This window comes from Dipodomys merriami, unplaced genomic scaffold, assembly GCF_024711535.1.
Source record: "Dipodomys merriami isolate MVZ:Mamm:240054 unplaced genomic scaffold, mDipMer1.0.p SCAF_78, whole genome shotgun sequence".
Lineage (NCBI taxonomy): Eukaryota > Metazoa > Chordata > Mammalia > Rodentia > Heteromyidae > Dipodomys > Dipodomys merriami.
The window spans coordinates 6,258,949-6,279,175 of NW_027206379.1; the positions used below are offsets into that span (position 1 = coordinate 6,258,949).

Sequence of the window (20,227 nt, forward strand, 5' to 3'; positions counted from 1 at the left end):
CCCACGCGTGATACCAAGGGGCGGGCCGGGCTCGGGTCTGCACGTGACACCAAGGGGCGGGCCGGGCTCGGGCCCACGCGTGACACCAGAGGGCGGGCCGAGCTCGGGTCCTGACACCAAGGGGCGGGGCCGAGCTCGGGTCCACACGTGACACCAAGGGGCGGGCCGAGCTCGGGCCCACGCATGACACCAAGGGGCGGGCAGAGCTCGGGTCCGCACGTGACACCAAGGGGCGGGGTGAGCCCGGGTCCGCGCGTGACACCAAGGGGCGGGCAGAGCTCGGGCCCGCGCGTGACACCAAGGGGCGGGTCGAGCTCGGGTCCGCGCGTGACACCAAGAGGCCGAGCTCGGGCCCACGCATGACACCAAGGGGCGGGGCCGAGCTCGGGCCCGCGCGTGACACCAAGGGGCGGGGCCGAGCTCGGGTCCACACGTGACACCAAGGGGCGGGGCCGAGCTCGGCCCCGCGCGTGACACCAAGGGGCGGGGCCAAGCTCGGGTCCACGCGTGACGCGCCGGGAGCTAGCCGGAATGTCGGTCTACACGTGACACCAAGGGGCGGGCCGAGCTCGGGTCTGCACGTGACACCAAGGGGCGGGCCGGGCTCGGGTCCACACGTAACACCAAGGGGCGGGCCGAGCTCGGGTCTGCACGTGACGCGCCGGGGCGGGGCCGAGCTCGGGTCTGCACGTGACGCGCCGGGGCGGGGCCGAGCTCGGGTCTGCACGTGACGCGCCGGGGCGGGGCCGAGCTCGGGTCTGCACGTGACGCGCCGGGGCGGGGCCGTGGCCTGGAGGCCCGAGACCGAGCGGCAGGGACGCGCCCGGGAGCACCATGGCGCTGCGGGGTCAGCGGGCGCTGGCCGCGCTCAGGCTGTGCGGCCTGGGAGGTGAGCGGGCGGGCGGGCGGGCGGGCGGGCGGGCCCGCGGCGCCGGGAGGCCCCCTCCGGGAAGGTCGTGCAGCGGACGGCCGCCGAGCCGCACCCCGTCCTGCGCGGCGCTGACCCCCGCGACCTGCGCGGCCGCGGCCCAGGGCCCGGAGCTGCCCTCAGAGCGGCCCCTGGGGGTGCGGGCTGGGCCTTGACCTGGCCCGTGGGCCTGCTCGGAGGGGCGGGCTGAAGCAGGGGCTCGAGGAGCCAGTGGAAAGCTTAGAACTGCACTGTGGGGAGTCCTCGGGTGCCAGGAGTACGGAGACCTTGGGCCAGGGCCGGGGTAGGTGGCGTAAAGGAGATGGGTGTGTGCAACTCCCACACAAAAGGCAAAAGAAAGCACTATTAGGATCATCCTCCTGGGATATAGACCCTGAATTGTCCTCACGGCTAAAGATGTGCCTTTAGCATCTTCTGGCATGCGTGGCTAACAAAGGAAATACTCTTAGTCGCCTGTTATTGTGTCTACTTGGCTTCCACCTCATGTATTTGAAGAGGGTGTCATACTCTTTTCACTTCTCCACAATGTAGACAGAGATGCGGCCAAAGAAAGTCATCAAGGACATCTGATAAAAGAATGGACCAGGGGCTGCACAGCCCTCAGGTTATAAGAAAGACGCCCTTGGCCCACCTCACGGCAGGTTGCCAGAGTAAGGGGAGGAGCTGCACTTGATTAGATGTTAAGAGGGCCCAAGAGTCAAGCTCTAGAGTAGACCCAGGAGGTCTTCCAGAGAGCCGTTTGAAACAGTGGTGCCTGAGCTTCTCTGTGCAGACCTCAGTAGAGCTGCCATAGACTCTGTATTACTTACGTTTTTGGTTTTCTTCTCTCACTCTCCCCGATGTTGAATAGTTTACAGATCCCAAGGCCCTGCTATGTGCTTTTTTTCCTCTGAAAGATAAACTTCAAACTCCTAATGTTGTTAGTTCCTGGTTTCTGAAGGTGACCCAAGAATCCCAGAGCTGCCCAGGGAGATCCCTGACCTGTAGTATACACACTGCCTTGCCTGCTGTCTAACCTTGGCTGCTGAGTTGTGGCAGTCTGAACTTGAGCTGTCAGGTGTGGAATAGTCACTAGAGCCTAGCTTTCTTCCCAATAATACATAAGCATGAAAGTTTTAATTTTCTTTGAATGTCATTGTATATCTGTCATATGTCACTGTATACCATATGCTCTTCAAATGTCATACTGTATACCTGCCACATTAAGGTGTAGAGCTTTGATGAGAACATTCTCCCACCCCCATAAAGGAATGGTTTTTGCCTGGCTTGAACTTCGGTATGCTATTCTAATTTATATAATCCCCATTAAACCAGTCTTTTTGCCCCCGAGTAAATCTTGATTTCTAATTCAAGACTACTCTGCTAGTAGTTATCTGTGGTGAGAAAAGTAGTTATTTTAGGGAGCCTGGGAGAAGTGATGGTTTTATGATGGGAAGGGTTGAATCATACACATTCTTGCTAGTTTGAGACTGATTGTTGTCTGCTGCTTTTCTGCTCTGCTCTTGCTGTCAGTGCTACAGGTGGAAGAAGATTCATATCTCTTTCTGTGGGTGCTTCAGGCCTCTTTGGAAGTGGAGGCAATCATGAGAAGGAGAAGCTTTCCCTTCAGGATATTGCTGAGCTGATTCGTGCCAGAGCCTGCCAAAGAGTAGTGGCCATGGTTGGGGCTGGCATTAGCACACCCAGTGGCATTCCAGATTTCAGGTACACTTCAACCCCCAGTGGCATTGATGCTATGTCTCCACTCTTTTGAAGGGTTAGACTTCTTCCTTTTATCCCACAGATCTCCCGGAAGCGGCCTTTACAGCAACCTCCAGCAGTACAACATCCCATACCCTGAGGCCATTTTTGAACTTGAATTTTTCTTTCACAACCCCAAGCCCTTTTTTACTTTGGCCAAGGAGCTGTACCCTGGGAACTATAGGCCCAATGTCACTCACTACTTCCTCCGACTGCTCCATGATAAGGGTCTGCTTCTGCGGCTCTATACACAAAACATCGACGGGCTTGAGAGAGGTGAGCCCTCTATCCCCCTCGAACATTCTATGCCTGTTTTCAGGTAGGGCTGGGCCTCATCCCTGGGGCTGTTTCAAGCCAACTGGATATGCCTTTGCATTCTCCAAGTGTTCCAGACTATTGTTGGGAGCCTCCCTATTCCCACAAAGTTACTGGGTTGTGAGTTTGAGGAAGAACTAAAATTCACATTGTTTTATGAATCTAGTGTGATGATCTCCTTTTTGTCTCTTAATAAATATGTGGAGCCACTTGGCTCATGCCTATAATCCTGGCTACTCAGAAAGCTGAGCTCTGAGGATCGAGTTTGAAGCAAGCCTAGGCAGGAAAGTCTGTGAGACTCTTAACTCCATTTAGCCATCAAAAAGCCAGAAGTAGAGCTGTGGCTCAAGTGGTAGAGCACTAACTTGAGCAAAAAAGTGCCCAAGCCCTGAGCTCAAACCCCAGAACTGGCACAGAAAAAGAAAGAAAAGAAATGTGTCAAGTACATAAAGAGAACGTTGCAAGGAGCACTTATGTCTTCTCCATAACTCTTCATTACTGACATGTCAGTCCATGTTGGTCTGTGCTCTTCCTGCATTTCCTTCACACTCCTGCCCCCAATTTAATTTAGAAACAATCTAAACCAGTGGGTGTCTTTGGGAGATATACTTTAGAACATAGATCACCACAGTTATTTAAGACAATTGTTATCACACAGAAGAATCACCAAATATTCAGTGCTGTCCAGGTCAGCCTGTGATAATTTCTTGGTGAAATTGCTGTGGTTGCAGTAGCGTTGTGCAGGCTGTGCTTGCCAGGCTATTTGTGTGAGGGAAGCGCCGTCAGGGCCTTGCCCAAGGTGCAGTACTGGTGCACTGCCGAGCAGCAGCCGCCCTGCCAGTCTGCAGAAGTACTGTCATCTGAAAAGACCTGCCTGCTTTGCTCCAGGAGCACACTTCCTGGGAGAAGGCCCGAGGCCCTCTCTTCTCGCAAGGAGCAGCTGGGCAGGCCTTGGAGGAGGGTGGAGTTGCCAGGCCATCGCTCCAGCACGGTAGTTGGGACACTGGTGGGAAGCTGCCTGGAGGTTTCTGCCCCAAGCCTTTCAGAAATGAACAGCAATAGCACACTTTTTGGGAAGTCTCCATCTCTTCACCTTCTGTTTTTGTTTAGAGACAGTCTTGCTTTGTAGCCTAGGCTGGTCTGGAACTCATAATTCTCTTGCCTTAGTCTCTTGAGTGCTGGTATTAGAGGTGTGCTGATCACCATGCCCGGTTGAGAAGTTACATTTTAGTCTGTTTATTAGCCATTCCAGTTTGTTTAAAGTTTAGGCTTGCCAAGCCCCAGACTTCAGCTATCTCAGGCTGTTAACACTGAACTTTGGTTTCAATTTCAGTGTCTGGCATCCCAGCTGGAAAGCTGGTAGAAGCTCATGGGACTTTTGCCTCAGCTACCTGCATAGTCTGTCGAAGGTCCTTCCCAGGGGACCACTGCTGGGTGAGTTTTCCACTGATGAGTCTCCTTTCTTCAGTTCTTGAGGGTGCTGTAAAAGTGGTAAGTGCTATTCTAAAAATGTGTGTGAACCGGGTGACCATGGCTCATGCCTATCATCCTTTCTACTCAGGAGGCTAAGATCTGAAGATCTCGGTTCAAAGCCAGCCGGCGCAGGAAAGTTCGTGAAACTCCTATCTCCAATAAACCACCAGAAAACCGGAAGTGGCACTGTAGCTCAAGTGGTAGAGCACTAGCCTTGAGCTGAAGAGCTGAGGGACAGCGTTCAGGCCCAGAGTTCAAGGCCCATGACCGACAAAAATAAATAAATAAAAATAAAAATGTGGTGACTACGTACCAGTGATTCATTGCTGTAATCCTAGCAACTCAGGATCTGAAGATTGTGATTTAAAGCCAGCCCAGGCAGGAAAGTCCAGAGACTGTTACCTCCAATTAAACACCAAAAAGCTAGAAGTGGAAATGTATTTCAAGTGGTAGAATGCTAGCCTTTAGTAAAAAGGCTCCTGCACAGTGGCCAGGCCCTGAATTCAAACCTCAGGACTTTTTTGTTCTGCTACTGAGACTTGAACTCAGGGCCTGGGCGCTGTTCGCTTATCTTTTTCATGAAAGGTAGGCACTTCACCATTTGAGCTACCTCCACTTCCAGCTTTTGGGTGGTTAATATGATATTAAAGTCTCACGGACTTTCCTGTCTGGGCTGGCTTCTAACCATGATCCACAGAGCTCAGCCTCCTGGGTAGCGAGGATTATAGGCGTGAGCCCCTGGCACCTGGCTTTATTTTGGGTTTAGAAAAGTACCATGTGCTTATACAAACTAAGGCAGGGCTCGGGCTATGAGTCAGTGGTAGAGCACTTTCTAGGTGTGCATAAGTCACTGGGTGTGATTTCCAGCACCAAGTTGCATGATGGGAAGACCAAAATTGGAAACTAAAACTAAGTACAGAAATATGCAAGGAAATTGAATTTCCCTTTAACCAATCCCTCCTGCCTTGCCTTTAACAATTTGGTATATAATGTTCAGGGCCTTTAAAGAAAAAGAGAAGTGTCTGCACATGGACATTAATGTTTTTCAGTGATGGAGTCTTAATTAAGCTTAATCTTCTGCACTCACTTTCTTTGCAGAATTTTAGTTATCTAGTGTTGACACCTAAAGCCCTGCTCCTTCTTTTTATTAGCTATGGAGTATTACATTTAGCCTCTCACCTGTTGTGGAACACTTTGTTTGAGTAGTATGGGGTTTGAACTCACGGCCTTGCTATTGCAAGGCAGGTGAATGATCACTTGAGCCATACCTCCAGCTCCTTTTTGTATTGGTTATTTTTGAGGTAGCCTCTTTGTTTTTATACCTGTGCTTCAATCTTCCTACTTTTTTTTATTGCTGGGATGTGTCAGGCAGTTGAGTAAGTTCGAGTTTCATAAATTTTATGACCAGGATGGCTTTGAACTGCAATTCCTGATCTTCTTCCAAGTAGCTTGAACCATTGCACCCATGTTTACTTTTGATATTTGTAATTTTCTTTTTCTTGGCAGTACTGAGGGTTGAACTCAAGGTCTTGCACTGGTTAGCCAGATGCTCTCCCATTTGAGTCCAACTCTGTCCTCTTTGCTTTTAGTTTGCTTTTCAACTAGGGTCTTGCGTTTTTCCTCAGGGTGACCTCAGACTAAATTCTCCTGCCTCTGCTACTCAGGCCTGGGATTTCAGGCCTGTACCACCTCACCTAGCTTATTTTTCCCAGGCATGCATAAGGCCCTGAGCACCAAAGATAAAGGGGACAAATAGAAACAGGATTTCATCGTTTTGCCTGGGCTAACCTCAAACCATAGGAATGAATAAAGTATATTTTTCTTCAAGTAGGTTTTATTTTTTGGAGTTTTAGGTTCAAAATTGAGTAGAAATTATAGACAATTCCCATATACTCCCTGCCCCATACATGTACAGCCTCCCCTCTCTCAAATTCTCCAATAGAGTGGGGTGTGCTGTGAACCCCCATGGACATGTCAGTATCACCCAGAATATAAAACTACAGTGGGGCTCACTCTTGGTGTGTATTCTGTGGGTTTGGACAAACGTGTGATGCTTCAAGTCCACCATTATAGTAGCATACAGAGTAGTTTCATTGTCCTAAAATTCTTCTGTGCTTTACTTGTTTAAGCCTCCTGCCCTTCACCATTCTGTCAGCCTGTTTTTTTTGTTTTTTTTTTTTTTGGTTGCCTGTGGGGGCTTGAACTCTGGGCCTGGGCGCTGTCCCTCAGCTCTTCAGCTCAAGGCGAGCGCTCTACCACTTGAGCTACAGCGCCACTTCCGGTTTTCTAGTGGTTTATTGGGGATAGGAGTCTCACGGTCTCTCCTGCCCGGGCTGGCTTTGAACCTCGATCCTCAGATCTCAGCCTTCTGAGTAGCTAGGATTACAGGCGTGAGCCACCAGCGCCCGGCTGGTTTTGTTTTTTTTGTTTGTTTGTTTTTACTGACTCTAAGTTTTAATTTTTCCAGAATGTTACAGAGTTGGAATTGTAAGTAGTATGTTACAATAGTGGAAGATCAAAAAATAGGCCAGACTTGCTCTCAGCAGGTGAGGACTGTTTATTATAGCAGTGAGAGTTAAGCAAGCTTTCCTCTGATGAAGGTTGTGTGGGGAGGTGGAGTTGGGGTCAGGTTTCTATTGGTCTTAACAAGGAAACAGAAATAAAATAACAGGCTGTGGTCTCTTGGGGGCAAAGGGCAAGCACCCTTGGCCTGGGTGAGGGAACTTTCAGCCAGGCATAGGTCAGAATGACCTGCCTGCAGTTACGCCCATGAGTGTGCTCCTGGTGTTTCGCTTGACCTGGGGGGCGGGGGTGTCGATTCTTCATATTCAGTCTCTGGATAGATAGAAAAATTGGACTGAGACCAAAAAGGGGAGGCTGGAAAAAAAGTCAATGGTCGTCCTTCTTTAGCTACTTCCTGCTGATGAGAGGCAATGTTTAGATGTTGGTTTCAGTGAGGTCTTGTGTTGGCCAGGGCTCCTCTTTGTCGAGTGGCTGGTATCCCGTGGACATGAAGGAGTTGGTCACCCATTGGGATGTGAATGTTTGCACATGTTCCTGGAAATCAGACATTTGACAAGGCAGGGGCCTATATATATTGCCAGTATGATCATGATAATTGGGCCTACAGACTGCAGAAGGATGGAAAAGAAAAAAATTGGGTGACTTGGCTAGCCCCTGTCTCCTACATTCTAGGCGGTCCTGGAGTTAGTGGATCATGTCCCTTACTACTCTGACTAATTAACATCAGTGACTGGGTAGAGGAGGGCATAGTGGACAGAAGCTGAGGCTGGATTGGAGTGGTTAAAGGACTGATGGGCGGCCTTAATATTATAGAGTATGGAAGCCGGGCGCTGGTGGCTCACGCCTGTAATCCTAGCTACTCAGGAGGCTGAGATCTGAGGATAGCGGTTCAAAGCCAGCCCGGGCAGGAGAGACCGTGAGACTCCTATCTCCAATAAACCACCAGAAAACCGGAAGTGGCGCTGTAGCTCAAGTGGTAGAGTGCTCGCCTTGAGCTGAAGAGCTGAGGGACAGCTCCCAGGCCCAGAGTTCAAGCCCCACGACCGACAAAAAAAAAAAAAAAAAAAATATTATAGAGTATGGTTGGGAGATCCACTATTAATAGAAATAGCAGGTAATAGATGTAAGTTCCTGCCCAGTTAGAAAAAAGACAGGTATGAACATAAATAGGCATGCTTATCAACTATTTTCTATGGTCTCTTGGCTCTGGTTAATTTTGAAAGGGCATGCACAAAGTGAACTCCATTTAGCGCATGACATCATTCTCTCTTATCTGAAGTTTTTCCAACTGCCTCTGGATAGACTCTCATCCCCAGGACAAGCTTTGTCATGTGGGTGTCTGCTTCTTGCTGGGCTAATGTCCCACTTGGCCTCTTTTATCAGTCCTGGGGCTTGAACTCAGGGCCTGGGCACTGTCCCAGAGCTCTTTTGCTCAAGGCTAGTGCTCTACCATTTTGAGCCACAGTACCACTTCCAGCATTCTGCTGATTAATTAGCCATAAGAGTCTCACAGGGACTTTTCTGCCATGGCTGGCTTTGAAGCACGATCCTCAAATCTAATGAGTCTTTGTAATAGCCCCTTACTCCCAACTGAAGTAACAAGGAGATCAATAGAAATAGTTTTGACACAGGGCTTACCTAAAACTTACCAAGAATAAAAGTTAAGTCTGACCAAAAAGTATTTGGAAGAGTTATTTATTCCCTCTCCCCCCCGTGGGTCTGACTAAATGCTGCAGAGCACAAAATCCATAATCACAAAACTCAACAATAGATGTGAGAGTTTTGAAACAGCAACTGATTAAACAATCTAGTTACTTTTTAACTGAAAATAGCACTTTTGGATATAATTAAGATGTCAGTTCTGTATCTAAAACATACATACTTGGGAAACACATTAGACACATGTGTTCACACACAAATCTGATGAACTTTTTTGAGGCTTAGGTTTAAAACTACCCACTTTTTTCCTTTGGTCTGGGATCCAGCTAAATCTTGGTTATCTCAGAACTGCACAATAACTTTCCTCAAGGCAAGTTACTGTTTTCCACCCACAGTCAGGCTGCCTGGGCAGAGCCAGTTTGCTAGATTTTTATCTCAATCCAAACTGTCCTTTCTCCTAGTTAAGGAATTAGGCTCACTTTCTAAGTACCTAAGTATTTTGCTACTTGCATTGATAAAGATTTTCCTTCTAACCGCAGGATACTTGTTAACTTCCTTGACACAGGATTTGCATTTCTCACATGGCTGTTGGTCTCTGGCAGCACAGATAATAGTGACAGTTGAAGTTAAAAAGCAATTTCAGGAAATATCAGCATCAAAAAATCAATATTTAAGATAGAAGCACTTTAGTTTGATAGGAAGGACTACTTTTCTCACACCATGGTGACAGTTTTTATGTATGAAAATGAGCTTATTTTGAACATGTTTACACACACACTTGTGCACTAAAGTTTTAAGGTGCATTTAGGTTAAAAAAAATGAAAATCATGGAGCTGGGAAGGTGGCTCAGTGGTAGAGTGCTTGCCTGGCATGCATGAGGCCCTGGGTTCGATTCTTCAGCACCACATACACAGAAAAAGCCAGAAGTGGTGCTGTGACTCAAGTGGTAGAGCGCTAGCCTTGAGCTGAAGAGCTGAGGGACAGGGCCCAGGCCCAAAGCTCAGGCCCATGACCGACCCCCCCCCCAAAAAAAAAAAAAAAAGAAAGAAAATCAGCTATAAGTTTTCTGGAATTCAGCAGCAAAGGATATTTTTGCCTGTTGTATGATAGAACCACATGGCCAGTGGCAACACCAAACAAAATACAAGACAAACTCAAGAGCAAAACTTGTGCTAACAACAAACAAAACAGAATTTCACATGTGAACAAACATTGGTTAGTGAGAATGGGAAAACTTTAAAATTATTTTGGTAAAGCTTGGTAGAAGAGTGAGGGGTCACATGGAAACATACCACCTGGCCTTGGTCTCTTCAGTCTCAAGGGCTTGCAAAGAGAGTTGGGGAAGGTTCCCAAACCAGGTTTTCAGCGGAGGAAGTGGTGCATCACCTAAATTCCTGTAGACATTTTTAAGGGGAGGAGGCAACAAAATGTAGGTACAGAAAGAGAGGCTTAAAGAGTGAACGAGTGATTGGACAGTGCTACCAGAGAGGGAAGAGGGAGAAGGAGGGCTTCTCAGGGTGCCTTTTGCAGCCTTCTATAGGAGTTCTGAGAACCAGATTCTGAAGTGAGTAGACTCAGGAAAGAGAAATGGAATGGATTAGTGTCTGAGTCCCCAAAACAAAAAGATCCGGTTTGTTTTGGGCATACTGTCTTACTGTTCCCATTATGGGATTTTTGGGTGGGAAAAAGGGCCAGATTATTCAAGTCAGAGAAAGAAACTGGCCCCTGTATGTTTGTCAGCGATAGACTGGTGAAGGAGCCAGAGCAGAGGCGCCATTTTGGCAGTGATCTGGCACAGGTGGCCCACCTGGGGATGCCAAGAACTGGTCTGGCAGGCACAGAGGGAGTTTACTTATAGAGGACTGACTGCAGAGCGGAAGAATGCAGTTACAAGAGCAAATACAGAAAAAGGCTTGGGCTTAGGGAACTCTGACCACTTGCCATTCCATTGGAGAAATGTATATCTTGCAGTATTGTGGGGTCAAAAGTGCAAGTCTACAACAGCTAGCCTTCAAGAGGGAACCTAGAGGGGTCCCCAGGACCCAGCCTGCATCTCCCTCTCGATACACAAGCTGAAGGGTTGTCAGCTGGAATGGAGGCAGTCCAGTGGTAAAGGGTCTCTGGTCCGGAGGTCATCAGAGGGAGAGAGAAAAGAAAAGGTGTGTGTGCAGGAAGAGACAGATTGAACTGCCATAAGACAAGGTAAGTTACCTTTCTAGAGGAGATGGCTGGGACTTTTTAGATGACAATTTAGATTTTGAGAATGTTTTATGGCCGAGAAGGATTTGGTGAGCAGAACAGGAGAGCAGGGGAGGGAGTCTGGAGGCTTGGATGTAGGGGACCTGGACCATTTCTTTGGAGGAAGTCAGTCAGAATGTCAAAATCTAAAGTATCAAAGTTGGGCTGGAGTTTGTACTGAAGCCAGCCAGATCTGGGTACATAAGTGAATTAATTCTAGGGGGCTGCAATTGAGAACCCATTTCAGAAAACTTGGAAGGACTACGAAATGACCTGTTCTGCCACCAGGGGCATCTCTGAGGCTTAGGGAAGGCAAAGAACAAACCCAATAATTAGGAGAAGGGCATCCCCAAGGTCCTAATTAAAGAGAATCTGGGGTCAGTCAAATGTGAAAGATTGCCAAAGTCTCTGGAGACCGTGCAGACCAAGAGAAAGTGGGAGATTTCCAGAGTCCTCAGAGCCGCGTTGGGGCGTCTCTACCGTGGATCTGGATGAATACCTTGTCCTGAAGGCTGTGTGCAGGGATGCAGCCTGCCAAACAGTGAAGGGTCTCCTGGCCTAGAGATCAAGAGTCACGGGATGGAGGAGAGGAAGAGAGATTCGGAGGGGCCAGGGCTGACGCTGATAACTCAGGGAGTTCCAGGGGTGACTGGTGGTTGTTTAGCCTAAAATAGTAAGCGTGGTAGGCTCTGTCCTCCCAGTGGAGAGAGACCCCAAGGAGAGATGGAGACTGAAGATTGGGGAGACGTGGCCAGGAGGCGGAAGGGGGGGTCCGTTAGCTCTGGATACTAACCTCTCCTGGGTTTCGGCTCCCTATGTTACAAAAATGGAGGAGAAAGAACAGGCCCGACTTGCTCTCAACTATTTATTACAGCAGTGAGGGGTAGCAACCTTCCCACAGGATGAAAGTTATACAGGGAGGTAGAGTTGAGGTCAGGCTCTTAACGAGGAAGCAAATACAAAATCAGGCTGTGGTCTCTTGGGGGCCAACAGTAGGCACGGCTGGCCAGGCCCAGAACCGAATACTCAGCCTGAGGTGAGGGAACTTTCAGCTGAGCTAACTGATAAAAGCTGCACACTGCATTGACCCCTGCCAGGTGCTCAAGTGCTTACATGCTTAACTGCAGACAGGTCATGTAGTAGTAGTTTGATCATAAATCACCAAACTGTCTTCCAAGTGGTTTTACGTTCCGTGCGACGACAGCGCTGAGGGCTCTGTTGCCTCTTGTCCTTCCCAGCATGCTTCCTTGTTAGCTCTGGATGTGGGCCACTCCCACAGGCGTGTAGACGTGACACAGGCATGTAGACGTGACCACAGGCGTGTAGAAGTGTCCCACAGGCGTGTAGAAGTGACTCACAGGCGTGTAGAAGTGACTCACAGGCATGGAGAAGTGTCCACAGGCATGTAGACGTGAATCACAGGCGTGTAGAATTGTCTGACAGGCGTGTAGAAGTGACTCACAGGCGTGTAGAAGTGACTCACAGGCGTGTAGAAGTGTCCACAGGCGTGTAGAAGTGTCCCACAGGGGTGTAGAAGTGTCTCACAGGCGTGTAGAAGTGTCTCACAGGCGTGTAGAAGTGACTCACAGGCATGTAGAAGTGTTCACAGGCGTGTAGAAGTGTCTCACAGGCGTGTAGAAGTGTCTCACAGGCATGTAGAAGTGACACAGGCGTGTAGAAGTGACTCACAGGCGTGTAGAAGTGTCCACAGGCGTGTAGAAGTGACTCACAGGCATGTAGAAGTGTTCACAGGCATGTAGAAGTGTCCCACAGGTGTGTAGAAGTGATTTACAGGTGTGTAGAAGTGACTCACAGGCGTGTAGAAGTGTTCACAGGCGTGTAGAAGTGACTCACAGGCGTGTAGAAGTGTCCCACAGGCGTGTAGAAGTGTCCCACAGGCGTGTAGAAGTGATTCACAGGCGTGTAGAAGTGACTCACAGGCGTGTAGAAGTGTTCACAGGTGTGTAGAAATGACTCACAGGTGTGTAGAAGTGTCTCACAGTCATGTAGAAGTGACTCACAGGCGTGTAGAAGTGACTCACAGGCGTGTAGAAGTGTCCACAGGCATGTAGACGTGTCCACAGTGTAGAAGTGTCCACAGGCATGTAGAAGTGTCCACAGGCATGTAGAAGTGACTCACAGACGTGTAAAAGTGTCCACAGGTGTGTAGAAGTGTCCACAGGCATGTAGAAGTGTCCCACAGGCCTGTTGAAGTGTCCACAGGCGTGTAGAAGTGACTCACAGACGTGTAAAAGTGTCCACAGGTGTGTAGAAGTGTCCACAGGCATGTAGAATTGTCTCACAGGCGTGCAGAAGTGTCCACAGGTGTGTAGAAGTGACTCACAGGCATGTAGAAGTGTCCACAGGCGTGTAGAAGTGTCCACAAGCGTGTAGAAGTGACTCACAGGCGTGTAGAAGTGTCTCACAGGCGTGTAGAAGTGTCTCAGGCATGTAGAAGTGTCCACAGGCGTGTAGAAGTGACTCACAGGCATGTAGAAGTGAGTCACAGGTGTGTAGAAGTGTCCTACAGGCATTTAGAAGTGTCCCACAGGCGTGTAGACGTGATTCACAGGTGTGTAGTAGTGTCTCACAGGTGTGTAGAAATATCTCACAGGCGTGTAGAAGTGTTCACAGGTGTGTAGTAGTGACCCACAGGCGTGTAGAAGTGTCTCACAGGCGTGTAGAAGTGACTCACAGGCGTGGAGAAGTGACTCACAGGCGTGGAGAAGTGTCCCACAGGCGTGTAGAAGTGACACAGGCGTGTAGGAGTGTCCCACAGGCGTGTAGAAGTGACTCACAGGATGTAGAAGTGTCCACAGGCGTGTAGAAGTGTCCCACAGGCGTGTAGAAGTGACTCACAGGCATGTAGAAGTGACTTACAGGCATGTAGAAGTGTCTCACAGGCGTGTAGAATTGTCTCATTGATTTAATTTTTGTCACTTGACGACCTGTGATGTTACACATAATTTTATGTGGTGTTTTATCTTTGAATCTTCTTTGGGGAGGTTTCTTTTTAATCTGTTTATTTTTTATTGTTGAGTTTTAAGAGGTCTTTAAATTTTAGTTAATATTCTTTATCAGATAGGTCTTTTGAAACTTTTTCCTGTCTGTGGCATTTTTTTCTTTCATTCTCTTAACAATATCCTTCACATAACAAGAGCTTTTAATTTTAATATATGACATGAATTACTTCTTCTATGGCCTTTGGGATTGTTTTTTTTTTTTTTTACTTTTGTGCTGATCCTGGGGCTTAAATTCAGCGCTGTCCCTGAGCTTTTTTATAACTTACAGCTAGTGCTCTGCCACTTGAACCACAGCTTCACTTCTAGCTTTTTGCTGATTAATTGGAAATAAGAGTCTCATAGACTTTTCTATCACGGTCCTCAGATCTCAGCCTCTTAAGTAGGATTACAGGTGTGAGTTACTGATGCCTGGCCATTTTTAGTTAATTTTTGTGAAGCATGTAGTCTGTCCAGACTTTTTTTTTGCATGTGAACATCCAAGCATTCCAGCACCTTTTGTTGCAGAGTGTTGTTTCCCCATTGGATTGCCTCTGCTTCTTTATCAGAGATCAGTTGCCTTTGTTTGCCTCAGTCTGGGCTCTTATTTTGTGCCATGGATCTCTTTATTTTTTTATTTTTTGGTCCAGTCGTGGGTCTTGAACTCTGGGCCTGGGCGCTGTCCCTCAGCTCTTCAGCTCAAGGCTAGCACTCTACCACTTGAGCCACAGTGCCACTTCCGGGCTTTTTTCTTTTTGCTTATATGGTGCTGAGGAATTGAACCCAGGGCCTCAGGCATGCAAGGCAAGCACTCTTACCACTGAGCCACCTTCCCAGCCCTCCCCCCCCCAAAAAAAAAAAATTCTTAATGGTTATTTTTTTGGTGTGAATCCTTAGGCTTGAACTCAGGGCATAGGCCCTGTCTCTGAGCTTTTTTTGCTCAAGGCTAGTGATCTGCCACTTGAGCCACAACTACACTTCTGGCTTTTTGGTGGTTAATTGGAGAAAGAGTCTTAACAGGCTTTCTTGCCCAGGCTGGCAGATCCTCACATCTCGACCTCCTGAGTAGCTGAGATTATAGGCGTGAGCTACTGATGCCTAGCTGTTATTTTTTTTCTTTCCCTTTTAATTTGAACATGATACAGTAAAAAACAACAAAAAAAAAAACTGTAGATGACAATATCTGAAGTCCAAGCTGGATCTTTCTTTTGCCATTTGTTTCTGTTTGTTCTTGCTGGATTCACTCTACTAATGCATGTCATGTTAGTCACAAAGCTTTGTCTTATAATGCAAGTGTCTTCCTCCCCTCTCCCCCCCCTTTTTTTTTTTGGGTGATGGTACTGGGGCTTGAACTCCCAGGATAGCCTGGGTGCCATCCCTGAGCTGTTTTGCTTGAGGCTAGTGCTCTACCACTTGAGCCACAGCTCCACTTTTGGCTTTTTGGTGGTTAATGGGAGATAAGTGTGGTGGAATTTCCTTCATTGGCTGTCGTTGAACTAGGACCCGCAGACCTCAGTCTCAAGTAGCTGGTATTGCAGGCGTGAGCCAGGAGCACGAGGCTGGGATGCCTTCCTCCATGCTTCCTTTCTCCACTTGGTGCGCTGGCCCAGGGTATATTAACAGTCGCTATCTATCCCATCTTGTCCTACAAGGAAATGGTCTTTGGCAGCTGTTGTCAGCCCTGGCCATGCCAGCGAGTTGTAGAAGACTAAACGCCAACACCAAAGCAATGCCCTGCTCACTTCAGCTTAAACCAGGAACAGACGTCTGCTGTCTCACTGTAGGCCAGATGCCACAGAACAGCATTTGAGGGCCGGGGACTGCACAGATGTGGTTCCGGGTAGACACGCAGCCTGAGGGACGATTTGTGCGTGAAGCTAGGTGATATCTAGGATTTTCTCTTAAATGCTTTAGGACATTTATGTGAAACATTTGTCAAACTATTGGTAATTAATTACTAAAGCTGTGTGCCTGGCCGTTCATTACATAATTCAGCTTTTGTGCATACTTGAGATTTTTTGAAACATTGTTGCCTTCTCCTCTTTTCCTCTTACAAGATATCTTCTTAGTGCAGCCCTCTGTCTCCCCAGGCGGAAGTGATGGCAGACCGGGTGCCCTGCTGCCCTGTCTGCACGGGTGTTGTGAAGCCTGACATCGTGTTCTTTGGGGAGCCAATGCCCCAGAGATTCTTGCTGCACGTGGCTGATTTCCCCATGGCAGATCTGCTGCTCATCCTGGGTACCTCCCTGGAGGTTTGTCAGTGTGGAGGTGGGTGCTGGGTGGAAGTGGGTACCGAGGGGTTACCACAGAGTAGTGGTGAAGATGCCGTCTTTGCAGGTGAGTGGATCCAAAGCATTTCCTGTTTGGTGGCCCTGGGGGAGTGGGTCAGGTTAGGTGAATGGGTATGGGACGGGAGGAAGAGAAGGTGCTGCCGTGTGGTGGGTCTCCCAGACCAGGTCAGGAAGCCCATCTTGTATGGGACCAGGCTCAAACCTGAGCAGCTGACCCGGGGCTGGAATTGTACCTTGGATGCTACTGCAGGAGTGGACTGTAGCCTGGGGGAGGGGAGCATGTAATGCTTAGTTTGCAGGGCTGGCTTTGCTGGTAAGGGGTGATCCGGAGAGATACTGAGTTGCACACGGTTGCCTAAGACACCCACTAGATGTGTCCAAGAAGTTGATTTGCATCTGGCTCTGATTGCCAGGAAATTTCTAAAAGGTGTGATTAGAGTAAGCAGTGAGACCATGAAAAAGAGCTGAGCCTGACTGGATCTAGGCACCAGCAGATAGAAAGACCAGAAAGCCCAGCCTGCTGACAGGCCCAGCACTATTACTGTTCCAGTAATCCAGGCCTCACTGGTGTTCTGGACAAAGTAAGACAAAGGTATGAGCTTACAGGGTTTTTAGAGGGCAGGGTGTACTATGGGAAAACCAAACAATGGGTCAGGGTGGGTCAGTGGATGCAAAGTGAATTTGGACACAATCTTGTCAGGTGATATATGTGTGCCTTCAAGAGAGACGAATGAGCTGAGGGGCGTGATGGCCAGCATGGAGAGCAGGGCCAAGAGGCCCTGATGCGCTATGCCAGGTCTCTTCCTGTTGATTGATGCGCTATGTCAGGTCTCTTCCTGTTGAGAGGGCTCTGCGGTCCTGTGCCCTTGCAGGTGAGGTCAGATGGTGCTGGCTGGTACAGGTAGACCTGTAGGGATCGACACCCATGAGAGCCTGGATGTCCAACCTGGGGGTGATATGAACTCCTGTAACCCTAGAGTATTGCCTGTATTTCACTGGGATTTGAGGCACTCATTGTTGGAAGTGAAAGGCACGTGGAGTTCAGCAGAGCTGGGGGTACAGGTGTGGGACAGAGGAGACTCCTCAAGGCCTCGAGGTCTATAGTCAGGTTGTGGGTTCAGCCAGCCCCATTACCCAGGCTACATCTTTATTTCTGAAGTAAAATGAAAACAGCCCCCCACCCCATCCCCACTTCTACTTATAAAAGTACCATATGGGGCTGGGAATATGGCTCGGTGGTAGAGCGCTTGCCTAGCATGCATGAAGCCTGGGTTTGGTTCCTCAGCACCACATACATAGAAAAAGCCAGAAGTGGCCCTGTGGCTCAAGTGGTCGAGTGCTAGCCTTGAGCAAAAGAAGCTCAGGGACCGTGCCTAGGCCCTTAGTTCAGGCCCCAGGACTGGCATGAGAGACAGGCAGACAGACAGATGACAGACAGAGACATTAAGTTGTAGAATGTGTCTTGAGTGAAAAAGCTAAGCAAAAGCTTAGCCCTCAGTTCAAACCCCAGTACCTGTGCATATGCACACATGCATGTACACACACACACACCCATATAAATTTGTTCACAAATTACATTTTTAAATTAGTTTATCAATTAGAAATACTAACAGTCACATATGTCTGTGGTGACGGGAAGTTTAAATGTTCTTAAACTCCATAGTCTATGTGGATACTAATGAACAGTAGTCAAATCTGTCTCGTACCTTTGTCTAACTTCAGTTAACACACCTAGAGAGGTCCTGCTCTACCCCTATGCATAAACTGTGGGTTTTCATTGTCAGTGCACTCTATTTCAGGCTGGCCATGAACCCCCCATTCTGTCTCTAGAGGGCTGGGTTTCCAGGGCTAGGTGTGCCACCATATCTGGCCAGAAATTTTTAAGGAAAGACAGGATTGGGTATTTACTCTTCAGATATAAGCCCATCTTGATAGCATCATCTTATTTGTCACAGTGTTATCTTGAAAGAGGATGGTGCTTGAGAGCCAATGCTGGTAACATAGGCCTCTTTGGAACACTGATTCAGCCACGGGCAGGGGCTCGGGGCCTCTCCATCAGCTAAGATAGGTGTGGAAGGGTCTCAGAGCCCAGGCTGTGCTACAGTGGGCAGCTGAATAGAAGACGCTCGTGGCAGAGCTTGCAGATTGGCAAGATGGATAGAGACTGGGAATGTGAAGCAGATAAGATCATCCAGTCAAGTGGTAGGAGGTGATGCATGGTAGGGCTATGTGTCTGGTTTTGCGTCCTCAAGGTTTCTGTGGAAGTGGTGTGTAGTCCTGAGCTGATGAGGTGAGATTCTGATGGGGTGAGGCAGGTACTGATGCTGCTCCTCACACTTGACCATTTTTCAGGTGGAACCTTTTGCCAGTTTGTCTGAGGCTGTACGGAGCTCAGTGCCCCGACTGCTCATCAACCGGGAACTGGTGGGGCCCTTTGCTTGGCGTCCTCGAAGCCGGGACGTTGCCCAGCTAGGGGATGTGGTTCACAGCGTGGAAAAGCTGGTGGACCTTCTTGGCTGGACAGAAGAACTAAAGGACCTTGTTCAGCGGGAAACTAGAAAGATATAGACTACTGAGCTCTGGGGTTTGGTCACCAGATTGGACTTTGATGGCCTTTTCCTAGCCAGACTCATTTCTGGACAGACTTAAGAACCTTGGGGTGGCCTAACAACTTGACGTGTATTTCCAGCACCACAGGGGTTTATGTTATGATGGGGTGTGTTTTCATCGGCTTTTCTTAAGAACTACCAGTCAAGGTTACTTCTCCAAAGTGTTATGTTTTTGTGCATGTGAGAGCATCAACACAGAGTTGTTAAAATCCACTGGAACAAGGCTTCCATTTGGACCCACTTCTGCCAGGCCTGCTGGGATCTCTTATTTACAAAGACAAGAGCTTCTGTTTTGTAAAATTATTTTGCTTGTCTTCAGCTGTGTTTGAATTAGGCCTGGGGTCCAGTAACTGGTACTCTCTCACCTTTGTACCAGCTGAATGGATGGGACAGGTAGGAGGGTAATGGTTAGCCTAGGAGAAATTATCATACAGCAGATTCACATCCCATTTCTAGTGAGACAACGTGCTTGAAGACAGCGTGGGCAGGTTCACAAATCTTGGACAAAGCAGGAAACAGCCTGAGCCAGAGTAGACATCTGAGGCTGCACTGGAACTTCTTCGTGGATGGGCGTGTTTCACATCACACACATGGATGGCAAAGAGCCGCTTACTTGCCTTGTCTTCTTCGTCTAGTTCTTCACTCTGCTGAAGCTTGTAATATACTTTCTGCTGGCAGTGGCTCTCGACCTGATTCACCGGATCCCGGACTCGGCTTACTTTATTGTACCAGACTGTCGAGGGCAGTTCAGCATGTCTGTCACAAGACACAGGTCTGGGTCACATAGCCTTTGGTACCCTAGCAATGGACTAGGGTTGTCTAGTGTGCCAACATCTGCAGTAGTTAATCAGCAAATTTCTCACACGAAATAAATGCAAAACCAATCATCCTTTTTGTCTTCTCAAGACAGCAAGTGTTGGTATCAGAGTGGAAAGCTAACTTTGTGACATGGTGTCCCCCTCTTGGGATAGGAGGGACTGAACTCGTCTGTCCTTGGATTGTGAAAATGGTCCAGGCCTTTCAGAGCAGTCTGCCCAGCAGTTCCTAACCTTCCTCTTGTCCCCCACCCCTACACCTGGGTGTCTAGTTAGGGTACTGAAAACTTCAAACACAAGGTACCATGTATTAGGAAACGTTACTGGCTCCGCTGTTAGCCCCAGCTTGTATGGATGCGTACTGGATCTCCTATTTTGTAGAGGTACTGTTTCCTACATGGCCCAGACACAACTCTTAATAGCTGACCTCCTTATCTGCCACCCATATGTTGTACCCTCTTTCCTGGTGCATGCGGACCATTTCCTGTCCAAGCTGCACCTGAGGGGGAGGGTGGGTGATGGGAAAAGTTAAGACTCCATGGAAGGTGGTTCTGGGACCTTGCTTCTCAGTTAACAAGACTGTTAACTGAGTCTGGAGGAAGTGTTAGATTCGGAGAATAAAACTAGCTTGGGTTTT

At 48.5% G+C, this 20,227-nt stretch overlaps 2 protein-coding genes across 5 annotated transcripts; both read left to right on the top strand.

Annotated features, from left to right (window-relative positions):
- The first annotated feature begins 782 nt into the window (after positions 1-782).
- Positions 783-19,662, top strand: LOC138818774 (NAD-dependent protein deacetylase sirtuin-3, mitochondrial). Of its 4 annotated transcripts, none has more exons than XM_070009871.1 (6): positions 783-889; positions 2,449-2,632; positions 2,712-2,944; positions 4,317-4,417; positions 15,966-16,127; positions 18,519-19,662. In XM_070009871.1, the coding sequence occupies exons 1-6, from the start codon at positions 835-837 to the stop codon at positions 18,732-18,734; spliced, it is 951 nt and encodes a 316-aa protein (XP_069865972.1). In that variant the 5' UTR covers positions 783-834; the 3' UTR covers positions 18,735-19,662. The 4 variants fall into 4 exon arrangements, with proteins under 4 accessions (XP_069865972.1, XP_069865973.1, XP_069865975.1 ...); XM_070009872.1 differs by having other exon boundaries at positions 15,966-16,143; positions 18,519-18,631; XM_070009874.1 differs by having other exon boundaries at positions 784-889; positions 2,441-2,632.
- CUNH17orf100 (chromosome unknown C17orf100 homolog) lies at positions 10,368-15,953 on the top strand. The gene is made up of 4 exons (XM_070009601.1): positions 10,368-10,436; positions 12,115-12,174; positions 12,320-12,487; positions 13,243-15,953. Exons 1-4 carry the CDS (start codon positions 10,368-10,370, stop codon positions 13,516-13,518), a joined length of 573 nt encoding a protein of 190 aa, XP_069865702.1. The 3' UTR covers positions 13,519-15,953.
- Positions 19,663-20,227: the final 565 nt, after the last annotated feature.